The sequence below is a fragment of the Seriola aureovittata genome, chromosome 12 (assembly GCF_021018895.1).
Source record: "Seriola aureovittata isolate HTS-2021-v1 ecotype China chromosome 12, ASM2101889v1, whole genome shotgun sequence".
In the NCBI taxonomy this organism is placed as follows: Eukaryota; Metazoa; Chordata; class Actinopteri; order Carangiformes; family Carangidae; genus Seriola; species Seriola aureovittata.
In genome coordinates, this window is record NC_079375.1 from 2391108 (window position 1) to 2417326 (window position 26219).

Here is a 26219-nt window from a genome sequence, read left to right on the forward strand (position 1 = left end):
TATCACTAGTACTCCGAAGTTAGGCTTAAAGTTTCTAACTGAGTCCTCTTCACAAAGCTGCTGAGACCAACTTTTAGTAAGGAAAAGGAAAAACTAGTAAGTTAAGTGCAACTCTGTTGCTATGGCTGACGTCAATTTTAATGGACAAGCTTGCTTGCAGAAATCACAGCCATTGGTTGTCTGTGCAGGTGAAAACGAATGCGCAACATCCCGCAGTAATAATAAAAACACTGAGAAATATACCAATACTAATGAAAGAATAATGGATTCCATGCTGTTTACAAAAATGGTGCATTCTCCAAAAATCTTAACTTGATGTGTTTTGATCGACCGGCCCCTGGTGCCCTGTGTCTGAAAGGGACTTTTTACACTCTACAACCAGATGTCAGGCCCCGCCCCCTTCCCACAGCAAAACCTATGACACTGAACGAAGCAAACTCTTCATCAATCGCACGTGTTTAATTCCAGATATACACCAACCAGTGCACATTCTCATGCTTCTTACAGGTGTAGGCGCTGCAGGAATCTGTTCTCACCGGGCGGCTGTTGCTCGATTCCTGTAAAGTACTGATGTGGACTCCAAAAGGGCCACCTTGTTTTTGAGGTAAGAATGGATCTGGATGAGGTTGTAGTCCCACTTTGCTTCTGTGCAGAGGCAGTTCACAGTTCAAAATAAGTAAGGCCTGAAATTGAAACAGTAAGAGCTACTGATCACTTTTTCTATGTAAAAGTACAAGTTCCTCTAAAACCTCGTTAAAATACCTTTACCCTAAACCTATCGGTTTAAATGAGCAGTCAAGTAACAGTAACAGCAGGACGTCACAGTTTAGAGATCAAGTGTCCTTGGTACCTCACAGTACCATGATGTTTCCAGTCAGTGTTCGTGTGTGGAGCTTCCTGCTCCCTGCTCGGCCGAGTGGTGTTTCTGCTGATGGATCCTCAGGTTCTGCTTCCCGGCGAATCTCTTCCCACAGTGCTCGCAGGCGAACGGCCGCTCCCCGGTGTGGACGCTCTGGTGCGTCTTCAGGTGACCCGACTGCGTGAAGCGCTTCCCGCACTGGGCGCAGCTGTACGGCCGCTCGCCCGTGTGCACGCGCACGTGTGTCTCCAGGCTCCGAGACGACGTGAAACATTTCCCGCAGTAGCTGCAGACGAAGCGCCTGTCCCTGCAGTATCTGTTCAGTTCATGAGGGTCTAGTCTGGAGCCGCCGAGGCCCAGCGCCAAGGGGAAACCTGCAGCGTTCAAGTCGGAGACCTTGTCCAGGAGCGACGGCCGGTGGTCCGGTTTGAGATACGGCCGTTGAGGCACGGGCATCATGCTGGGCAGACCCTGAGTGGTCCATGAGGAACAGAGATCCAGATCTGTGTCGTAGGGGAGGGAGCTGATCAGAGACACGCCCCGCTTCAGCTCAGAGGTCCCCGGCAGGGAGGTCGGACTTCCCCCAGACCCCAGGAGGAACTGCTTTCTCATGAGGGCTGAGGACGGAGCTTCACAGTCCGACTCTGAGGCCAAATCAAACATGACATCTGACGAGTTGCTCTCAGCGGTCCCCACATGACCCGGGGACCCCGGTGCACTGTGGGAGTCTTGATGCTCGACTCGCTCCGACAGTCCGTCGCTGCTCTGATCCCACAGCCTCATGTCAGCCGCTGAGGGGGAGATCATGATCCCAGAGGGCCCCTCCTCTGACGATTGCACTTCTGTCCCTTCACACAAACACACCAATAAACACTGAGTTTAGAAATAGGGCTGCACCATATGCAAAATATACCATATTGCGATACCTGTGAACATACTTTATTTTGTAGTCTGAGTTATGATTTATGAGTGTGGCAGTGAATAACGTGTCTGTTGCTGGATTATTAACGTTTCCTCTCTTACCGTCCTCATTGAGAAGCAGCTCGTCTGTGGCGTCATTGTCATTCACCTCCTCTTTTGCCATTTCATCCTTTATCAGAACTACATCCTGATCATTTGCCTCCTGGGCAGCTGTCACAGTGTCCTGAGTGGAGAAAACTACAGTCAAATACACTATACAATATTTGGATCTAGTTGATGATGAGAGATTAGCTGAAGTGTTGATCCATAAGAAGATATATTTGTGGTTTTAAGAACCAAAAACAATCTCAATGTAGTTTCCAGGTACACACTCAGAGAAACCAAATCCTGCAAGGCTGAATGGTGGGTCCAGGTGGGTGGGACTTGGCTGAGAGCAGTGGCTGCTTTGTTGTGACATCACAAAGTTGCAGAAGTCCTGACGGCTGGTTTTAAGGCTCAGTTTCTGAATACAGGCTGTGTGCATTTTTCTTTGGACTGTCGCTTTGATACTTTCACAGTATTAATATAGAACCTAGACCTGCTTTATAATCAAACAAAACATGGACACCTGCCTTTATACTATATGGGACCTTTAATAGTTTTCTTGTAATGGACTTAAAGCTACATTACAGTGAGCTGAAAATCTCCCTGGAAATTTAACTTTAACTTTAACCCAGGGATTTATGCCCCAACCTCTCTAAGATTTAGCAAAAGCTTCAGCTGTAATACATGAAGTATTGTGACATTTTCACCATGGTTTGGTGAGTAGTCATCTGGGCTGTCAATCAGAGATGATACCCATGAGGAGAGAGGTTGTCAAAGCTGAGAGGAAACATTAGGAAGCCTCATGTTGGACCTGTGCTGTGTTGACTTGCTCTCACCTCTTTAGTCACAGGTTTCACGTCTGTCGCCGCCTCTAAAGCGGGAACCCGTCCACGCCTTTTGAGACTCGAGGCTTTCGGCTGTTTGACAGCCCCTGCAGTTGGTAAGGCACATTCTGGGTGAGAAAAACAAAAGACACTTATTATACTGATTCATTAAACTAAATGCGGGGGAGCATCGAGCATCTTTGAAGGGGTTCTAGGTGAGTGTGACTGATCCCAGAGGGATGAGTGTGACTGACTGTTTTAGTTCCAGGTGTCAGTGTAGTTTACTGCTGGGTATAAGTACAAATTTTCATTGGATTATGAAGATAAGATATTCCTGTATTAGTAACACAGTGGGGAAATTAGCAGTATTACAGCAGAGTGACAGTGCAAAGAAAGAAAAACTGCAAAATGACAGTACCAAATACTTAAAAAAAGATAAACAATGTTATATGTACATTTTAAATACTTAAAAATACCACAAAACAAAAAATAGCAGTTAAGTGAAATTAAAAATGTGTACATCACTTATTACTATACTGTTGGGTGATGTGTGAATTTCTCCCCAGGGATCAACAATGGTCTCCCCTTAACTTGTAATAATACATTATTTAATTGTTGTTTATGTTTTGTATAATTAATTACTTCAATATGTATGTATGTTTCGGAGTAGAAGTGCAAACTAGCAGAAAATGGAAATACTCAAGTAAAGCTCAAGTATTTCCAAATCGTACTTGACTAAATCTTGGTTACTTTCCACCTCTGGTCACCTCTGGAGAGATGGTTCATGTTGTATTGTGTAGCTGAATTATTTGAGCATATTCATATTCTTTATAGTGGCAAATAACAGACTAGGTTCAGTACTCTTACTGTTAAACTGTTTTAATTTTCTGTATCATATGCTCGGAATAAATTAACTGTCTCGATGCGTTTTCTGAATATTTCAGATCAAGTCTTCAATTCGGCATTCATCATATAGGGGGAAACAATTTGTTCAATAAAATTAGTAACTTGGATAACTGCTGACTGTCTCTACTGTTGTATGCTTTGCGTGGATCAGAAGACAGCGGTACTGAACAGATAAAACGGTTGAAAAAGTTGACAATGGGTGCAGCCGAATTTGTAAATGACCCTACAAATCAGCAATTATGTGATGCTGAGAATAACATATATGCTGAGTAGAAACGTTTTTCAACCGTTTTCCTGTGGGGGTTGTGAGTAGCGCTCTGTGTGTACGGAACAACGGCAGCGATGAGGACTCCATTCATCACAGTGCACATCCTGCCACCATCACCGGTGGGTGAACCTGAGTGAATCTCCTCCGGTGGGAACTCACCGACAGTGAAATCCATCAGCCCCCCGCCGGCCTCTACCACCGGCTCGCCGTAATCCAGCATCGCGATGCTGCCCCGGTGTCCCCGGGCGATGATGGTCTCGATCATCTCCAGCTTCCTCCTCAGCGCCTCGTTCTCCTTGTGGCTCCGGTTGATCTCCAGCTGCAACACGGCGTAGCTCTCATCCACCAGCTCGCAGATCTCCGCCACGGCCGCTTTGGCCAGTGCCTCCATGATGGACGTCAACTGAGCATGGAACGCCTTGTAACTCGTCATCTTGAGCGGACGTGTAAAGTCAACAATCGCCCGGAACGTGAATTAAATCAACATCAGCAAAACACGGCGCGTGCAAAGAGGAGATCAGCGTCCGTTGTGCTGCTCGCGGTGAATTAGTCCTTGTTTAGACCGAGCAGTGAGCGTCTGGTCCGCCTGAGAGACGCGGATGGATGCTGCAGTTACCCGTTGTTGTTTGTTGTTAGTCGGTTGTCTCCTCCTCCGCGTGTCGTTGAGCCACTTCCGTAAAGCTACTTTCAAAATAAAAGGTCAGAGTAAAAACTATGCTAAAACAGCGAGTGGTGCCTTCGTGTGTTCCTTGTAAACTACAGTTTCGATTTTTAAAAATAAGCAAATAAAAAGCAACACCACAAAACAATAGATTATATAGAGATGAGTATTTATTATATTTAAAATTATTATTTTTGATAGTATAAGAAATATTTTCTCTCTGATATTTGGATTTCATCATTTCCACTCTGTTAAAAGAAAAACTTTTGCCTCATAATTTCAGTTAGAAACTAAGAACAAAGTCTGATACATTTTACTATTCTGTGACATATTGGAGTTTTATTAACAAACATAAATATGATGGAATCAACCCAGATGATGTTGAGATCACAGGATTCCCTCAAAATGTTTGAAACTGATCCTAAACAGACAAAAAGGGAGACCTGATCTGAAAGAGATCAGACCAGATCCAGAACCTCAGCCTAAATATTCTGGGGGTAAAAGTATTTAAACCAGTCTTTTAAAAATGCAGACCACAAATGCATTCCAACTCCAAATTCTCAGTCTCAGAAAAGACCAGAAAAGAATAATACTGGGATCATGACCTTTGTGACGTATAGCTTTGGAGGAAAGGAAACGTTTCCCAATGATATATTGAAATGTACCACGCTAATTACGTGCAAAAATAATCGCTGTGTTTTTGTTCTTGTCGGTCACCTGTTAGCTATGCAGTAGTTTCCCACAGCACTGGAACGCAGCACCAGGTCGGTTTCTACAACAACGACTGACAACAGACGAAGATGGTTTACAGTAAGTTTAAAAAACAGCATAAAAACTCCTCCTAAAAACACAATATTTTTTACTACGTGTTTACTGTTAATAAATGCTAATTAAACACCTTTCTTGACAGTTTTTTCCTGGTAGTGAAGTTTGTAGTTTGGGAATTTCGGAGCCGCAGTTACGGTTCTGAGCGGAGCTAAGAGTCGGTCAGTTAGCTAGCACTCTTGGCTCAATTTCTTCATAGTCGTTAACGTTAGCGACAGTTAATGTGCCAGCTTAAAAAACGCTAGTAACATTTGTTAGTTATCTATAATGTAGGTCTTATTGGCTGTTAGTAATATTTGTTTTACTATCGCTGTTACTGCTGCTAACTTAACCTGGAACCACCACTGCTGCCAGTCACCATTACAATTAACACACTAGTTACTGCAACTACTAACGCTCCTGTCTTACTGCACTACCAATATTAATCTCCATTTGAAAGTTGACTATCTTTATTAAATATAGATGGAAAGGCAAGTTTATTTTGACATCACCCGTTAGCGGCAGGTTAATTCAAAATGATTTAAGGCTAGACACTCAAAATAATATTAATGATAATAATCATCATAATAATCTTTTTGTTTTGAAGCACGATTCATACATGCTTTTAAATTTGAAATAATGGAAAAGAGAACTCACAAAGCTTCATGGATTTGAAGTACAAAAACATTACAAATAATAGATCATTTTAAAATGCAATTAAAACCACAAATACTTCATTAAAACAAGCTAAAATTGACACCAATGTTTCTGGCTTGGTTTTTGTGGTCTTTAACATCAATGTTTTCAAGTGAGCACTGGCTTGTAGTCTTTCTTCTTTGGATAAGGGTAACACTAATTATTGAAAATGCCCCATGAGTTACTGAAATATTACTTAATATGGATTTCAGCCAAAAGTAGTTTTAGATATAGCTGAATATCTGTAGCAAAAAGAATCCAGCAGCATCAGTATCAATCAATCAATCTATTAATCAATCAATCAATCAATCAATCAATCAATCAATCAATCAATCAATCAATCAATCAACCAACCAACCAATCAATCAACCAATCAATCAATCAATCAGCATTTATTTGTATAGCATTTTTCATACAAACAATGTAACACAGTGTTACCCCCCCACACACACACACAAACACACACACATTTTTATGAACAAAAGAATAAATTACTGATAATAAAAAACAATAAAAAGACAGAAACTGAGGAAACACTGACTACTCTGGAAAACAAAGATAAAGAAGTGAGTCAACCCAGAAATAAAAGGTACGATATTAAAAATCAAATGAAAATGAAGACAAAATAGTAAAGATGAAATAATAAAATGCTAAAACAATGTTTGGAAGTGAGTAAAACCAGAAATGAAAGTATAAATAAATTAAATAACCAAAGATAAAAGTAGGGTATTATGGGAAATAATCCAGAAAATAAAAAATAATAAAAGTACAAACTATTAAAACAGCTTAAAATATATACATAAATAGGAATATAGATCAAATAAAATTCAATAGTCTACAAAGGAAGGTCTTAAATTTGCTTTTAAAAATAACAACACTTCCTGCTGCCCTAGTGATCACAGTAATAGTGATACAATAGCAGTAATAATGCAACCTCAGAAACACAGTGACACCTCTGTCCCTGCTGATGTTTTGTTGTGTTGTGTGTTGACCTTATGCATGAATTGTGTGTTTTTTGTCTTTTTTGTCGTCCAGTCACAGAGGACATGGTCCGTCGGCGAGCTGAGCACAACGAGTGTGAGATCTTCTCCTTGGAGGAAGTTTCTCTGCATCAGCAGGACATCGAGAGGATCGAACACCTGGACAGGTGGTGCAGGGACCTGAAGATCCTCTACTTGCAAAACAACCTCGTCCCCAGGATAGGTGAGACATCAGACTGTGGCTCAGGTCCAAAGATTTCTGGGTAAAATTTAATTGGAAAATGGAAGATTTTGGACGTCTAGGTTACATAAAGCTGTATATTTAAATTACTGTATTTTAATCTAACACTGGTCTTAACCACGTGTTGAAATGGACTCATTCAAATGATATTGAACCAACAGCTGTATGTAACCATTAGACATTAAATTCAGTTATATTCACCTAGTTTTAACAGACGTCTTTTCCACTGACATGATTGTGTTCTGTCTTTTCTTTAATATCATATTTGTTCATGTAGAGAATGTTGGTCGCCTGAAGAAACTGGAGTATTTGAATCTGGCCTTGAACAACATTGAAGTCATTGAAAACCTTGAAGGTCAGTATGTAAAACACACACAGTGGTGTTTCGGTGTATTTCGTTCCACTTTGCTGGAGATGAATGAGGTTATTTTTTAAAATGAAATTTAGCTGAATGAATCTTCCTTTCCTTTTAACCTTTATCATTTTAAAGCATTTTGACAATTTAAATTACTATTAATTTAACTGTTTATTATGCTAATTTCTACAGATAATTCATCAGTGTTTAATATCATGATGAATATAATCTATACATTATATCAATTTCTAGTCAGTGGTAGAATTAGGTATTAATTACATAATTTCCTGTTGATTAACCAAATGTTTCAGTTACAATTATGACTGTCTCGCGTCCTCAGGCTGCGAGAGCCTCCAGAAATTGGACCTGACGGTGAACTTCGTTGGTCGTCTGAGCAGCGTTGAGTCTCTGAAGCACAACATCCACCTTAGAGAGCTGTTCCTCGTGGGGAACCCCTGCACTGAGTTTGAGGGCTACAGGCAGTATGTGGTGGCCTCTCTGCCCCAACTCAAGGTAACTTGTCTGTTCCTGCCCCTGAAGTCTAGAAAATCAGAGACTGGGAGGATGTAATGACAATTTAAATCTGAAACGATTATCAGTTTACACAATTGTCAAACTGTTTAAACCAATTATCAAGAGAAACTGACAAAAATGTGCAGAAATGTGAGGATTTGCTGATTTTCTTGATTTCATATCATTGTAAACTAAATATCTGAGTTTTGTTCTGTTGGTTTGACAAAACAAGGAGCTTGAAGATGTCATCGTCAGCTCTGAGAAAATGTGAATTTGACCAGTTTTTAGACCAAATAACTGACTAACTAAATTGCAGATACATCAAAGATGAAAATCATTTTTAGTTGCAATTAATCTGCAGATACAACAGAGTTTTTCTGTTGAACCAAAATGATAAAGACAATGAGAAAATGTAGCATATACATTTTCAGTATGGATTACAACAACACTTTTATTTTATAGTTTTTTATTTCATAAATTGACAATAAAAAATGAAAGAAAGAGCAGAGAGAACAGTTTGCCTGTCAGTCATCCAGTCAGAATACCAGTTCATTCATATTTTTGGCCCAGCAGTTTTTGAAACAGTTAAATATCCTAATTGCTTTTTTAGTTTTGACCATAACATTGAACTCACCAAGTTAATTACTTCAAAAGTTTAACAGGACAAGAAACACGAGCGGGGAGTACAGTGTTCAATAAATACTAAAGAGCGGCCAAAACTACAAGATGAGACTTTACTGGTGATAGACTTGAATTAACTGTTGCATAGAAATCTTTTTAAAGATCAACGAGCTGTTTGTCCATGTTCTCAGTGGCTGGACGGGACAGAGATCAGCCGCTCAGAGAGGATTCGAGCTGCTCAGGGACTGGAGGAGGTGAAGAGGCGAGTCTCGGAGCAGGAGAGGGAATACCTGAAGAGGAGAGCTGAGGAGAAAGAGGAGGCGCAGAGGAAGGCTGCAGGAGAGGAGACGGGAAACAATGAGAAGAAAGAAGGCTTTGACAGTGACATCAGCAGCAGAGTGTGAGTCCAAACAGCTTCATAGTACAGCCAACTTCCTGCTGCTGTGGAGTGTTTATCAATATTTTTGTGATCAACAAATCTGATTATTCCACAGCAGCCTGTCTAAGTTAACAAATTTTACATGATTATGTAAAGATTATTGTGTGATTGAGTTGAATAAAAAGCTGTGTGTAGACAGCAGCCATATTTATCCAGAGTAAAAACATATTTCCCTTGAGGCTCTAAGAACAGAAGGTGTCCCATGTTGTCAAGATCTTAAAGCAGGTTGAGGAATTAATGATTTTGGGCTGCATTAATAAAACTGACCTGACCTGACAACCTCTGAAATAAAGTGACGAAAAGTAAAATGTTTCAAAAGCAGAACTATTCAGGTACAGAAACTAAAGTAAACAACTAGAGCAGGAAGTGATTCTTTTATTGAACTGCCCCTAAAGCATTGAGCTCTGCACTGACCTGAAAGATTCAAGTTAAATCATGATGATCCGAAATGTTACAGTCAACCTGAAGTCGCTGGATCTTTTCCATCTCTGTAGTCCAGGGTCAGAGGAGAATAAGGAGAACCAAGAGATGGAGGAGAACACAAAGCTGCCGCTGACGAGCTCTGAGTTAGACGAGGAGCAACAGGAGAAGGAGTTCTGGAACACACCGTGTTCTTTCACCCCTGAATCCCGTCTAGAGGCTCACCGCCACCTGGAGGAGAAGAGGAGGGCGAAGGAGAAGTAAGTGTTTTTGACTTTCATCCCATGTGTTGTTTTGTCCCTTAAATTGAGTTTGATTGATCTCATTAAAGCACCACACACCCATGGTTACCACATATAGGTGATGTAACCTTTTAGACGTACCCGCTTAAAAGTAGGTGGTGTTTAGTGACCGCAATAAACTCTGACCATGACTCGTCTTCAGCCTGAGCAGTAAACAAAAGCCCATCCACTACTTGTAGATGGAAGATTCCCTGAACAGAAAGGCCTGAAGTATGTTCTCAGTGTCAGCACTGATGAGTTGGACAAAACACACAATTTAACTTGGCTGTTTTAAACTCAAACTCTACCGATTATTGATTGTTAATTGTTGATTTTTGAAGTGAAGGTAAGATAAGTTAAGACAAGACAAGCAGTGCAAGGGGAAAAATGTAATAAGAAATAAAATAAGAATAGATAATTAGAAATACTATGTACAATAACAATATACAATGTAATGTCAATGTAGGCTGTTCTGTACATGTGCTCTATAAAAATAAAAATATATACAATAAAGAATTTAGTAAATACAACCCCTGACACAGACATTAAATGAGCCTTTCTCAAGATGTTAACAGTCTGTCACTTTTTATTTTATGAGCTTAAAAAATAGAAAACATTTTTTGGGGTCTTAGACTATTTGACTGCAGTTCACTATCTGAGCCACTGGGTGTCACAATAACATCAAGCATTGGTGCAGCACAGCGCTGTCCTCTCTGACTCACACTGACTCACATTCAGGGGAAAAGCTCAGTTTCTCCTCATATGTGACGGATGAGGAAGCTTTAGGGACTGCATGCTGGTCTGTCCTGGCTGAGGGTGGAGGAGAGGCTGGTGTGTACTCAAAAAGCCAAACTGTCTTGTCTGAAGAATAAGCAGTGTTAGAAAAAAGAGAAGGGGTGTGTACAGGGTGGTGGCCACTCAACAGAACAATTTCTTATCATTTATTAACAAATCCCTGGATATGATAACACTAAAAAAAAACAGCTGAAGAGATTCTTAATATATCATAAATACTGCAGGCTTTTCTGGCTGATGCATGGCTTATATATGTGACTGTAGCTCAGAAGGTTGTCCACCAACCAGAAGGTCCTTGGGCAAGATACTGAACCCCAATTTCCCCCTGACGGCTGCTCCATCAGTGTGTGAGTGTGTGTATGGGATGTATGAATGTGTGGATGTATTGTAAAGCACTTTGAGTGGTGGAGTTTTTGACAACAACATAGTCAATAAGTGTGTTGCTATTTATTTTATTTGTAGATTAGGTTGTTCATGGCCATCTGTATGTCAGATTCTAGTGTGTGTGTGTGTGTGTGTGTGTAAGGAATAAAGGTTCATCGATTAATCAAGAAAATTATCTGCAGATTAACTGATAATGAAAACAATCATTTGTTGCAGCTATATTCCACAACAAACTGAGAAAACTGTTTCTTTCTGGAGGTGAAACAAAGAGACAAACACTATGTGTCCACATTCTTTTGGCCATGTAGTGTAAAGTGACCCAGTAGCTGAATTTAGGCTTTGAACCATTTTTCAGTGATATTGACTCTGAATTGTGCTGAGGCCACAGGTGAAGACATGTGCTGCCTTCTCAGCCAATCACCAGGGGAATAGATCAGTCAATCACTTTAATGACTGGCTGAGGTCGGTACAATTTGTTTTCAGTTGAACAGCAGAAATGCGACATAAATATTACGTTTGACACAGCGATTAGCAGGACAGATGAGGCCACATCGCTGCAGCAGGAACAAGCTGTTCTCTGCGAGGAGCTAGTGCTGAAGGCTGGAGGAGCCGAGAGCCAGTTCACAGGGTCACAGAGGATTTAGTTCTGAAGTCTCACTCATACCTTTGTGACTAATGAATCAGCTGGAGGGTGCCAATAGTCCTGAATGATTTACAGACAGTGTTATCAGGTGTCAGAACTGAGGAGCACAGAATACTTTGGTGACCTATGCAAAATCAGTCTCTGGGCCCTCTTCCTCTTTTGATCCATGTATCTCAAGTATCTTCAAAAAAAATCTTTTACAAATACTTGGGTGACACACATGGATCTGCAGTGGTTATTAGGATAGTCACTAATGAACTGTTCATACCACATTTAAACAAGTAATAATAATCTGTGATATGTCACTATATGAGCTCACCTTGTCTCACATCCTCAGTAACATCAGGAGATGATGAGGGACCTGCTCCACTGTCTGTGGCTGTTTCTGAAACTAAGCGCACTGTGTTTCATGATGTTAAGCTTTGCTAGGTACAGTGAGCCACCACTATTTTTTTTTGTATATAAAGTTCAGTCACTCAAACGTTTTATTCAGCCAATTCAAAGTTACTAAAGACATTAATGACTTAGAAAAAGAAAATTGCAAACACAAAACAACTTTTCAACCCAGGCTTTTCGAGGGTCCTCCCCCCATTGGGGCCCTGGGTTATAACATCTTTGACATTTCTGTCTGTATCTTGCAGCTCTTTTAAGCCAGTGTGTTCAAAATGTGATACAAAATAGTTCCTGTGTCTGCTATTGAATGGTGTAGGTGTTACCTCTGCAACACAAACAGGAAATTCATGGTTTAGTCTGGTTTAGTCCGGGTTAGTTGGAACATATACTTCGGGGAAGTGTAACATCATGATGTGTGTATGTAAGTATGTATGTGTGTGTGTTTGTGTGCGCGTGTGTGTGTGTGTGCGTGTGTGTGTGCGTATGTGTGTGTGTATGTGTGTGTGTGTGTGTGAGCCAAATATGTTAGTTGGTTAGTTACTGCCAGTCATGGTAATGATATTTGAACATAATAATAAAACTGAACCACTGTTCACAAGCTTCAATAATTGAACATTTTTGTATGTGTGTGTGTGTGTGTGTTTGTGTGTGTGATGTTATGTTATTATTGTATTACTTAAACCAGACTCTTTTAGCCATGAACTAGCTTGAACTTTAGCTTAACTTACACCTAACAGCTGAAACATTAGCAATATCTACATAGACTGTTTAACTACAGAGCAGACAAAATAGATTAAGTACAAAACAAAAACTTTCTTACTTCAAAATTATTTTTTTCCGTCTATAATATTCTGTGTCTATCATAGGGAGCTACTTCCTCACAGGTGATTCGTAACTTGTTCCTGATTGGAGAAATTGGAAATGTTACAACTGACCCATGTTATAACCATCCCCGGTCTCCCTTACTGGATTTATAACGTTTTAAAACTTTATCTTTATAGCAATTAATATGACTAAATATGCAACGATCAAAGTTAGATAAAATTATCATGTATGAATAGTTGCATTTATGAAGAGTTGTAAGACTTAAGATCTCAGCTACTCTGCTTCATCTGGACTGTGTAAATGACCTCTGAATCACCAGCCACCTCTCTGATCTGTTCAGTGATTGAAGTTGGAAAAACAAGTGAGCCACTCAGAGATTTGTAGATGAGGTATCTTTCTACACAGCTTCTGTAGCTACACTCATGAGTGTTAGTGTTAGATTGACGACTTTTTTTCATTAACATGAGAAACATTAAGTTAACTGCTCTACCACAATACATAAATAACCAGATAGGACCAATTGGAGCCCATTGCTCATAGTAAGAAGTGACTGAGTGAACTGGTTTCCAGTGGAGCATTGTTACTGCAGATTTATCTGTATGTCTGTGTTAGTTTGTATGTGGGCCGATAGGAAATAGCAAATTACAGTAGAAAAATGCCAAAGATATGTTTGAGATGATTTAGTGTTTCCATAGTTACCTGGTTTGTCCTCCAGAGAACACTGTCAAGTTACACTGTAAAATATCTCACTCCATAAACACAAACATCTGAGTCTTGTGTCTTTAAATTAACAAATGAAACGGATCCATATCAAAATGTTTAAAAGCATAGAGTCATTGAGGCTGAATCTTTATGAACAGTGTCATAAAAGCAGTGATGTAGACTAGAGCTACATAAGAGCTGGACATGACACAATGAAGGTTAAACTGTGTGCAGCTACCACACATGACACTGACAGGACATAAATGGAGCACTTTCCACAGAAGTGTTTCAGGGCAAAATTGTTACTGACATGTTCATGTTTTTTCATGGTAGACATTGTCAAGGACTGTTGTGTAGTGTGCCATGTTAATTCTCCTTAAACACGTTTGGCAGAAGAAGTCAGAGAGCGTCATCACGGATGTGAAACTGTGCATTTTATTTGTATTTGTCTGTGAGTCAAAAAGCAGCAATTTAGGACAGAAGAAGTTAAGAGTGTGAATGCTTCACCTCATGTTCTTGTCTTTATTAAAACAAACTATATATAAACTCACTGTTAATATATTAACAATGAGTCAGTCTTGTAATTAATTCCAAGCAGGGCTGAAACATGAAGCCAACACTGAAGAACCAAAACTTGCAGTTCCTCTAATGATCACTAGAGCTCCAACAGTGAGTCAATCTCCATAGACTCTCATGTTAAAATGTCCAACTTTACAGCAGAAATAAACGTTTACAGCTTGTTACAAAAAACTGTTTTGGCCAAGATGGCGACAGTGGAGCAGCTCACTCTGAGCTTCAAAACTGCTCTTCAGAAACCTGTGGGTGATGTCACAGAGGCTACGTCCATCTTTATTTACAGGGTACGGTTAATTCCCATCAACTCTACAGCTCTGATACATTTCTTTGCCTTGTTTAACTCTCAATTTTGCACCACATTTTCTGTCTAGTTCAGTGTCAGTGTTTGCAGCGGCAGCAGCAGCTGCTTTCATTAAACAAGCTCTGATAAAGCCACTGTCCACAACTTGCCCAGCAGCAAACAGCAGACAGACACAGGTAGAGAGCAGCTGGTGAACATAGTGGAGCATTGAGTGTGGAGTGTGAAGCCAGATGTTTCCATTAGGAGCTGGTGGAGACTAAACACAGAGCTCAAAGAGGGAACACTGGATTTAGATTGATCAGGCGGACACGAGACGTCTCCACATCATGTTGATCTGAATCTATGGACGTTTATTTGTCTTAATGCCTCTTATGTCGTAAAGCACTTTGTATGAGCTTGTTGCTGAGAGGTTCTATACAAATAACAACTCCCCCAACCTGAGCAACCGCCAACCCTCCGATACGACCCATAGGAGTGTCTCCTGAAATAGCATCCCTACGACGGCAGGCTTACAAGACCTTGGTTGTCATGGTTACAATTACGAACACGCAGACTGTACTGAGAATGGCGTACCTACCTTTGTCACCATGGTTACTATAGTAACAGTCATGGCATGGTAAAGTTTAGGGAAAGATTGTGATTTGAGTTAAAATAAGTACTTCCTCAACAATAGACAATCTTTGTTGCAATAATAACAACAGTCATGGTTAACAGAAACAACATAAACTGCTACTTCCACATGGGAATGGAACATCGCTCTCCTGTGTCATATTCATTCATCCACCACAACCTCCTCCTGACGTGGACTTTATCTCTCTTTATACTACGTCACTGCACTTTTCCCTTTGCTACTGTTACAATTACTATAACCACTAGATGTCTCCTAGCAACAAAACAAAACTATGGGTCATAATAACTTGCTGCACAGTTTATCTATGGACTCGTTTTTACAGGAGGACAGTCTCAATGCTTCTTTAAAGATTTGGTGATGCCTGGCACCCTCTTGAGCCAATCACATGTAAGTCAGCCGTGTTTGTGCACCAATCAAATGGCAATGTCTGCAAACTATTTGCCATGCCAGCACTAATTAGTGCTCGCCCTTAAGGTGACCCTCTTGCTGGGGTGTTAATTGGGTGTGTGTGTTGCACGTCCACTTCTCACTGTGCTTCTGTTCTCTCTGTAACACACCAACACTCACACACACCTCGCCTCTCTCTGTCAGGACAGTGATGTCAGTTGGCAGCTGTGAGGTTTCGCTCAGTCAGAGCAGCCAATGGACTGATGAGTACAACAGACCCACACAACACACTGATTGGCTGTAATGAGTAAGCAGTAAGTTACAATTGACACATGAACACAAAAAAAACCTTTATGAACCACTGGGCATCAGAGGTTCAAGTGTTTATATGGTTTATTGTTCCTTTTTCTATAACCAATACTCATCAACAAATTTCATATTTGATGTTTCCAGGCATAAAAAATACAAAATGCACCACTTATTAAAAAAGTAATAAATGGTAAAACCAATATATTTTACAGTCCAGACTCCACCTCCATGTTTGTAGTTTTTATATTGAATTTTCATATTTAAAAAAGATAAAGAAAAGAAAAGAAGACAATATTAATTTTGTGTTTCAGATCATATGTATGCATTGAAAAGTGACTGGGGCACCCAGCTCACCTGTTAGAGTGCATACCATGTAGATGTAGTCTTTACTGCAGCGGCCTGGGTTGAGTCTGGCTTGTGGCCAACTTTCCTGAATCTCTCTCACTGTCACTGTAATAAAGACAAAAAGCCCAAAAAGAAAATAACTTTAAAAAGTGGCTAATGAAAAGCTGTTAGGCGGCCAGTTGACAAGTTAATTTCCTCTCCTGAATATAAGCTCACTGATCAGTGGAAGCATCTCACCCTCAAGTTGTAAAACGTGTTTGAGCGTGACTGTACATGTAAATTGTTGCAAGATTAAAAATCTTATGAAGTTATCCCGGGCCGTCTCTATTGGCCACGAGCGTCTGCTGTCAAACTGTTGTTTTTTATCTCTGACCAGTCGTCTGATTTCAACAGACACCTGCTCAGTATTGCTCCATGCTACAGTTTAGGTGTGACAGGCATCTTGCTGTTTCCTGTGTGGATTATAGTCATGATCGTTTGTATGCCTCAGCGACAGTCAGAGCCGGAGGCATATTGTTTTCAGGTTGTATGTCTGTCTCAGGGACACAATATCTTAGTAACACCTTGACGGAACTTCTTTACATTTGACATACTGTACATTCACTTGGTCTCAATGATGAACTGATTAGATTTTGGTGGTCAGAGGTCAAAGAGCAAGGTCAGTGTGACCTCACAAAACACTTTTTAGCCATTACTCAAGACTTTTCATTAGGGACGGGTACGAGTACTCGAGTATTCGAGTACTTGTTGTTGAAGTCATTATTTGAGTAGTGTTTCTACTCGTGCGCCTGCACACATGTTGTTTTTGGCTACAATAGTTCAACTCAGTTGGCATTATGTGCACCTTGGCAGCTGTGCTCATCATGGTGTGATGTTATTTAGATTTTTCCAAGGGAAACTGCAGGTTTAAAATGTCGTAATTTAAGTTTAATTTTATTATTTATTTTAACAAAACATTTGAGGCGATAATTCTAGTTTTGAGCTGTTAATCTTTCTCAGCCTGACTGCAGTATTTTTGAAGGGGGATTCCTCACCATGATGAAGGTTCCCTCCTTTTTTTCTCTAGAAGTTTTTGTTGTTGTCATTGAGTTTTACGAGTGTGTTTTTTTATTTTCACTTCATGCCTTCCTCTGTTGTTCCGTAATGTGGGCGTTGTGAAACCGTGACTGTAACCATGATTGAAGACCATACAAATAAACCTGATATGTAATACATCTTCAGAATAATAATCACACGAAGCCCCTCTGAGACGTCAGCGTCGGTCCAGTGTTCAGCTATGTCCAAGGGGCACTCTGACACTGGAAGTGGACTCTGTGAGATCAACATCCAGGGGGATAAACTCTCCAGCTATTAAACCATCAGCCCTCTGGTTACTGTGGGTCAGGCTGCTGGAGGAGAGGGCAGAGGTTTACCTGGATATGCATGTGGCTTTGTAGTTCAGTAGATATGTTTTGAAACAGACTGCAGTAGTTGGTCTGTTGTTATTATTGTTTGTTTTTTGTACAGCGTACACGTTGTTTGTAAAGTGAGGTGGCAGATCTATGCTACTCTTGATTTCTTATCCCCCCCACCCAACTGACCTGTGGACACAGCGCTGACTCACAGCATTTAGTCTTCATACCACCTCAAGCCACATTGTCACAAATAGCTGAGCAGTGTGTGACGCTTTGTTGTTTTAGTGCTTAATCTCCTGCCCACAGGAAACTCTTTACATTAGCCCGAAGGTGCCTCAGTGTTTGTGTTTTTGTGAGATTAGTTTAATCAGCCATCTGTCATCTGCTGCTGGATGTCTATCCCTGCACTCTGCAAAGGGATGCTCCATTTGTAACACTCCATTTATCATGCTGCATGTGGCACATCTGTCCATGAATCCCTGTATGGGAGTTTTGTGGTGAACATTCACAGGAAATACTTCATTTAAAATGAACCAGGATTCTCTATTTGATGTGAAACGGCAGAAATGACTCACTAAGAACCACAATAAAAGCTCTTTTCTGTTGATAAGAAGTCAGGTTATACCCCAGATAAGCTTGATTTGAAGAAACCAAGTGTGATGGCTGAGACGCCAACCGGTGACAGTTCGCTTCCTAATCCATATTACAAAAACATCCCAGGCCTGCATGCTGTCCAAGCATAAAATCGGGGTGATACGGTGTTGCCGTTTTTATCGTTTCCCTGTGCGCGGCTGTCAGAGTGCGCTGACTTGATGCATACAGTCGTGCCGTCACTGGATTGTCAGGAAAGATGAATTTCCTGCTCCTGAGGTGGATTGTGTGATAAGGTCAGCCTGGAGACGGCTCTGTGTTTAATGGCTGCTCTGTTCCTCTTGAGAGAAGGGAAAACACCAAACGAACAGCAGCTCTAACCTGCAGTCTGCAGGACTGAACTTAAACACACGGTCGAGCCTTCAGGTCGAGGAGAAGCAGCAGGCTGATAAATGGATGCAGTTAATTGATGTGGATGAAATGGAGGGGGGGGGGGGGGATTTGCATAAAGGGTTGTCTACATGAGATAACGTGGTGTGTTGATGATAGTTCATAGAAAAAGACGTGTTGGTTTAAAATGAGACAGACGCTCCGTCACACCGGCTGTTTAAACATGATTGATGACACATTATTTATGCAAAGTCTAAAATATTTCCTTGGATGTAGATAATGTAAGATATTTTTTGATGGATTAACACAACTGCAGTAGAGATTCACATTGTTTTCACATATTTGTGTGAAACAACTCTAAATAAATACAAAAATTGTATCTTTCGCCTGATGATATCACTGTTATGTATTTTGATTGGGTGGCAGGAGGATGCAACTCAACCACCTCCACCGGCTCCTGAATACGTCCGATCCTAATAACATGTACCATATGATGCAAGTCTCTGCTAAACACCTGTTCTAATCTCATCATCACATAGCTAAATAGAGCCTGTTGTAGCTTAAAGGAGCCATTTGTAAGTTTTGCTATTGCTATCTGTTTATGTACCAGTGTTGCCAAGAGATTCAGACATTGTTGCATTTAAAATATAAGAGGTCATAATAGACCCCTCTGAGACACTACAGTGACTCGCTATCGGAAAGTGACAAGACAGGCCAATAGAGCTATTTAGCATGCTAGCTTCAGTAGAAGAAAAGAAGTGATAGAAATAGAAGCAAGAGGGTTTGTTTCCACCTCTGTTGACAGCTGTTGGTGAGTAAAGGAATGAAATTTGATGCTGAGCTCACAACATTTCTTCTAGACTAGTATGTCAACAGCTGTTAATTATAATGTTAGCTATGTAGCAAGAACTTACAAATAGCTCATTTAAAATAAATGAGATGTAAAATAAATGAATTTTCCTGGAACCAGAAAATATTTGGTATTTGTTAACCCCAAAGATAACTTCAAATATTATATCACTGTTATACACCAGCAGGCAGAGGCTTTGCAGAAGGTACAATCTAGCTACAATCACAGGTGCCCTGCTACCTGAACCTCCTCTGTGCAGCGATTGTAGCTCTGTATTTAAACCCAGCACAGATAAAGACTTCTCTCTCTCCACTGACTTAAATGTGAACATGGCTAACTGAAAGCTGTCTGAACAGATCGTCCTCACCTCTGGACTCCACAGAAACCAGCAATGGAGCTGTCACCACTGATGTCTCCATGACTCAGCTGTTTGATAGACGCCCCATCACACCCCCTTAAAAAAAAAAAAAAAACAGAAGAGGATTTTATAGTGCAGAGAGCCACACTGTGACCTTGGCAAGTCAACTGTATATGGCATAGGATGAGATGAAAGCTGCTGTTTGAACTGGCAAAGTGATGGAGATGCTTCTTTCACTTTGATCTTTTGAAGTGGATACTTGTCCTCCATCTCACCCCGACTCTTCCCCAACAACACACGCGCGCACACGCACGCACGCACGCACGCACACAATAGTTATGTTTCTTTATCTAGAAGAAGTGAAGCACAGATGGGCGACAAAATAAAGGACACGTCAACATAAAGTGTGTTAGCACGGTGTCATGGATTCTCTAATTGTAGGAAAATCTACTAGAGGGATGAACACCTTTCTTCTAAAACATATTTCTTCATCTAGTGTTTTGATGATGGGGATAGAGAGAGCTGTCTAACATGTGCTGATGTTCAGCTGGGAAAATCTCAGGAAATCCAAAACACCACAAATTTATGGCGTATTGTCCAATTTGGTGCAGTGTTACTCCCTCACCTGGACACAATTAGCCTTCTCTTCTAACCTGTATGCACTTCATAGAATATAAACACAACCGTGATGTACTCATCCAAACACATTGTGAAAAAGGTAATTTAACGGTAGGCAAACTGTAAGTGTGGAGTGTTGAATGAATGAATCAGGTTCAGGTACTGATTTTACTGACTCTATAGCAGTACTGACTGCTGCAGGAGCGGTATTATTATCAGTATAATCAGAGGTGCAGCTTGTGAACAGGCAAGGCAGGCAACTGCTCAGGGATACAGGCTGGTAGGGGCCACCCTGCCGAGGTCTGACAAACTTAACTCCACAGCAATGTCTCAAAATGCTGCTCCCTCCTCTTTGAACAACCAATGGACGATTTACAATAAATTCCTAAAGGGGCCCTATGTTTCCTCAACGATTTGCAACAATAGAAGCAGTGTTGCCAACTACATACATACAAGATTATTATTATTATTATTATTATTATTATTTTCAATCTAAAGACAATTAAATTGAACTGACTGTTACTACTTATATAATTAGCTTTTTTTTTTTCAAGCAGCTCCGCAATGTGCATCTGAATCTAACACAACTGTTTTAGCCCTACCTGACTCCACAATCACCACTGGGTATTATAGTTTCAGACCAATAAGGAAACTGTACCAGATAAGATAATAAAGATAAAGATTCTAATCTTATCTAACTATCTAAGTCCTCACACACAACAAAGTGTTATTGACAGTAACCTAAACCTGAAATTCTGCATATTTACCAGATAAACCAGAGTCTTAGTAACATTTCAGTTCATTTTCAGTACAGCAAGGAAAACAACAGCAATTTTAACATGTTTGTTGTTTATTTTAAAGAATGTAAATATTAAGTGGAGGCCTATTGGCTCCAATCATTCCTCTGCGGCAGTCAGAGCCGGAGACATATTGTTTTCGGGTTGTCTGTCCCATTATCATGGACACGATATCTCAGTAATGCCTTAAAGAAACTTCTTCAAATTTGGCACAAATTTCCACTTAACCTCGAGGCTTAACTGATTTTGGTAGCTAAAGGTCAAAGGTCAAGGTTGTGGTGACCTCACTAGACATGGTTTTGGCCCTGTGAACACAGTATCTCCAGAACTCCTCAAAGAAATGCCTTAAAATTAGGTACAAACATTCACTTAGACTTGAGGACGAACTGATTCAGTTTTAGTGGTCAAAGGTCAAGGTCAGTGTGACCTCACAGAACACAAACTTTCACACTAATGGTTAATATTTTATATTAAACTCATTACTGGATAAACAGGGATGTTATATGAAACTACAACAAGGCAATTATTCTTGTGTTTACTTTAAATTGAACTTACAGCACTCTATTTTAGTAATAAAAAAACCCTGTAAATGCCAATATGTCCATAATCCTCACTTGCTATCACAAAGGAACCCAAACAGCTGACTAATTATTGGTCATACTGAAGAGAGATGTGTGGTGAACTGGAGCTCCTGTTCTGAGTGATATATGTCTCACTACAGCATCATTAGAAAAACTAGAAAGAAGACATAGTCCTGCTTCCCCTTCACTCACTGACTGTATGAGTCTAACGTGGATGACCACACTGTTAACGTAATTGTATGATAGTGCCTCGTCTGACCGCTCGGCTCCACAGCACCACTTAAACTCATTACGGGGCTCTCTGCAGGCCACCACTCTAATAAAAACATGAACTTAACATCCTTAAGTTCAGCAGATTGAAGGCTCCTGAAACACGCTGTCACACTCGTCCTCTCTGCGGCTGATGTATGGCGGCAGAGGACGCGAAGGCGGACCCTCCACTGAGCGCTAAACACTCGCCCGCCGACTCATTCGTCTACTGCCCAGTGGGCCTAATAGATGCACGTACATGCAGCATGTGTTTCCCTGCCTGTGCTGGTGTCACGGCCTGCTTAATGTGGCTAATGGAGTGACCGCTTGTACAGCAGATGGTGATGGGAGCAGAGTAAATGTAGGAAAATGCTCCGAGTGGTTTCAGTTTAAAAATACACACAATCTGAGTAATTCAGCTGCATCAACAGCTGTTTTATAAATACTTAACATCGTGATCCTCTTACAGGTACAGTCAGTTTAGGCAAGTGGTTCCAACACCGAGGTGGCACCAGATGATTAAAGAGATATTATAAGAGATACATATTTTTTCAATTAAAATGATGTTTGTTTTCATGTGTCGCATGTTAGACTTCATTGTGTAGTGGGTCACTGGTTTAGGTAACAACTATAGCTGCTAATAAATGACTGTGACCTGGTTCCAGACCTCTCAGTCTGCACCCACGTCCCAAACAATCAACCAATCAGAGCTTTGAGGAGAATCTTTTCTGTGCCAAGTAACAGTTTGTAAATCTGCACATTTCTTTTGAATTAATGTCTTTGATTTGAAATAAGAAATAGTCCTTAATGTTGTGCAGCATTAATGTGTCATGGCTCAAAGTGAAGGGGCACACAGAGGTTCTTCTTAAAAAAATCATCACACACGATCACTGAGCTGGAAGAATAACCACTTTATTTTCTACTGGGATCTACTGGGGATTTGTTTGTATAGATGATGTGAGCACCTGAGCAGAGACGACTTCTATACGACTATCACATATTCTGTACGAAGTTTCATGAAATGGCATTTATTTTTTCTTTTCCTCATGTCCAATCAAAACTTGGTTTTATTTAAAATGTTGAAAAGTTATCTATTTGAAAGGTGGATTTCAGTGTATGTGGGTTTACATTGTTTGTATGTGTGTGTGTGTGTGTGTGTGTGTGTGTGTGTGTGTGTGTGTGTGTGTGTGTGTGTGTGTGTGTGTGTGTGTGTGTGTGTGTGTGTGTGTGTGTGCGCGTGTGTGTGTGTGTGTGTGCGTGTGTGTTTGTGTCTGTGTGTGTCTTTGTGTGTGTGTCTGTGTGTGTCTGTGTGTGTCTGTGTGTTTGTGTGTGTCCTACAGTAACGTCCATTGCACATTAACCTTATGGATGCTCCTGGAGGGAGAGGTGGTTCTCTTCTTCACCCCTCAGACCCCATAACTCTGTTACTGTCGTCTGTCAGTCCAGCCTTCACACACACGCGCACACACACACACATACACACACATGCAGATGCTGTACTCCACTCATGCTGTGCTTTTTTATTGCAGAGAGAAAGAGAAGAAGAAACCGAAGGCCTCAAGGACCCTGATCACTGCTGATGGACGAGTCATGAACGTCAATGAGGCCAAGTATGAACCCGCACAATTTTAAAGTAGTTAAACAAAAGCTAATTTTTTACAAACTACGTTTTATTCTTGTAGATTTTACCACCATTTCTGCCTCTACTGCTGAGATCTGCTGCTGTGGAGACTCTGTAAAACATATCAAACACAACAACACAAAGACCTCACTTAAACTCAATTATTCTTAACATTTATTTGAATTGCCTCTGCCAAGCATCTCCGGCTGTAGCATGTGTTGATCTCTTTGCAGGTACCAAACCTGGCAACCTTATGGTGACAGGATGATTTCAGGAAGTAACTGTGCTCATCTCTTGTTTGTCAGTTACAACACACAGTGAGATACACAATGTTCCCTAATAAACTGCAGAGGTGGGTGGGTAGAACCAGGCAAGCTTTTTTCTCCCTGCATCCTGGCTTTATGCTAAACTAGGCTAACTACATCCTGACTCAACACAGATATGAGACTGATCTCATGAGATTGGTCTCTGGAAAAAAAGCGAAAACTGCTTTTTCCCAACAACAAGTGTGTGGTTGAATTGTGGTTCAGTCCTTTAAAGCTCTATATTTTCCAGTGATTATCAACACTGAAGCCATAAAATTATCTCTTAATGAGTGATTGTTAATTCAGGCTGAGATTCATGGGTAACTTTAATTTTGGTTTTGGTTCATATAATTGATTCATTTATGTTGTTCATTTTCCCAAAATATCTGTAACAGCTGTAATTGCTTTATTTGGTCATTTTTCATATTTTTTCTCCCTTAAAACCCCAAAAACCACAAAGACAACAAATTAAAATAGTTAAATATATTAGCATCCATCATTAAGCCATTAACGCGTAACAATTTAAGGAATATGAAAAAACAGTACAAAGTACAAATTCAGGAGCGACTTTAATGTTTGATCGTCATTTTTCTTTCTCCTCTGAAAACTGATAACATCACCATAATATGTTATAATCCATTAATTGATCTAACAGTTTCCCCCTTAAAAATTTTGTTATTTAAGTTCTCCTGTGTTTTATTTGAAGTGTTGATCCATCAGTCAGCCAATCAGAAAAGAGGCTCAGAGCCTCCTCTCTTCTTATTGCCTGACTCTTCTGATTGGCTGACTGTTTTCTGAGTAGTTTTCAGGTAGACACTCAGAGAAACCAAATCCTGCAAGTCTGGATGGTGGGTCCAGGTGGGTGGGGCTTGGGACATGGCTGAGAGCGGTGACTGTTTTGTTGTGACGTCACAAAGTTCCAGAAGTCCTGACGGCTGGTTTTAAGGCTCAGTTTCTGAATACAGGCTGTGAGCATTTCTCTGTGGACTGAGGCTTTGATACTTTCACATTATTAATATAGAACTTAGACCTGCTTTATAGTCAAACAACACATGGACATCTTCACTTATACTATATGGGGCCTTTAAGTAGTACACACACAGCACACGGGGTCTCTACAAGACCTGCATGTGGACTGAAGCAGGTTTTTGGGTACAGAAGACTGAGACTCCACCATCTCAGCAGCTTTGTAATGGCAGCGGTACAGTATCACCAGCTGTGATTGACTGTGAGGGAGATTGACCGTTCCACTCGGCTACAACAGCGAGCGCAGCAGAAAGCAACATAATTGGTTCTAGTTTTGTTCAGTCGGAGCAACAAAACAAAACCAATCAACTGCTTCAATCTTACTTTGGATCACAGTCTTTCAGCTTCCAATCACAGTCTTTCATATCTTAAATGTTTTTTTCTTAGAGACCCTCCATTAGCTTGTTCTGCGCTCGGTCCAACTGTTCAGACAGCGAGGCGGGAGCTGTGTGATTGCTATATTAGCAGCCTTCAGGTTTTGATCTCTGGTGCTGTATTGGCTCTCCTGCCGTCAGAGAGCTACAAGGGAGGTGGGAGGGGGGGCAATCTGATAGCTGTGGGCCACCCTGGGCTCCCTCCATTAGCCATAGGTTTGTAACCAGAGCAAGGCCACGGGGTCGAGGCCTTAAAACATGGCTGATTTCATTTGTAATCTGAGCTGAGGACACACTCAGGTCAGGAATGAATCCTTTATATGAAATATCACTTTACATGAGCAGGGAGACAGGACGCTGTGCTTCACTGCAGCCTGGTGATAACAGTCAAAACACATCAGTAATGTTTTTTCTGTCCTCTCATGAACGCCTTGGAAAGTCATGATCTGTAGATTGATGTTACACTTACACAATATTTCTAATTAGAAAAGGTATTTACAGAATGAATCAACTGACAAAATATGACAGTATACTGTATAATCACATTACATACATGGGTGTTTACATTTTACTTTATTTTTTTTGCAGGAGTGTAAGAAAAGCAAATCACTCCAGTTCAGCAAAGTTCAGTTTTTCTATAAGACAGAGTGGTGTGATGTTGAGACTTTTATGTGTTAACCACAAAAGACAAAGTATTTTCCAAAGATATTTTAATGGTGTGTGTTTATGCTGAAAAGTGTCTTAAAATGCGAGTTACATGAATGAGGATTTTGTCTGGGAATCACTGAGAGGAGTAGGTGTCAGTTCAACTGTAAATATTCACTCAGAGAGTTTTATATTTTAGTTTCAAGTTTACACCCTGTGTGTAGGTAAATTGTCTAATAGTTTGTATGTGAGCACT

The 26219-nt window shown here is 40.5% G+C and overlaps 2 protein-coding genes across 2 annotated transcripts in view; one reads left to right on the forward strand and one right to left on the reverse strand.

The window, feature by feature from the left end:
- Positions 1-438: 438 nt before the first annotated feature.
- LOC130178851 (zinc finger protein 205-like) lies at positions 439-4303 on the reverse strand. Its single transcript, XM_056391401.1, has 4 exons — positions 4022-4303; positions 2701-2816; positions 1883-2003; positions 439-1707 (listed from the first exon to the last, which is right to left on the reverse strand). The coding sequence occupies exons 1-4, from the start codon at positions 4293-4295 to the stop codon at positions 875-877; spliced, it is 1344 nt and encodes a 447-aa protein (XP_056247376.1). The 5' UTR covers positions 4296-4303; the 3' UTR covers positions 439-874.
- A 134-nt stretch (positions 4304-4437) lies between these two features.
- dnaaf11 (dynein axonemal assembly factor 11) overlaps positions 4438-26219 on the forward strand; it is a 40925-nt gene continuing 19143 nt past the window's right edge. Inside the window, exons 1-8 of the mRNA XM_056391399.1 lie at positions 4438-4561; positions 5248-5333; positions 7059-7226; positions 7522-7599; positions 7940-8112; positions 8925-9133; positions 9667-9852; positions 23522-23602. Of these exons, the coding sequence (XP_056247374.1) occupies positions 5324-5333; positions 7059-7226; positions 7522-7599; positions 7940-8112; positions 8925-9133; positions 9667-9852; positions 23522-23602 (905 nt within the window). The 5' untranslated portion in view covers positions 4438-4561; positions 5248-5323. The remainder of the gene's footprint in view (positions 4562-5247; positions 5334-7058; positions 7227-7521; positions 7600-7939; positions 8113-8924; positions 9134-9666; positions 9853-23521; positions 23603-26219) is intronic.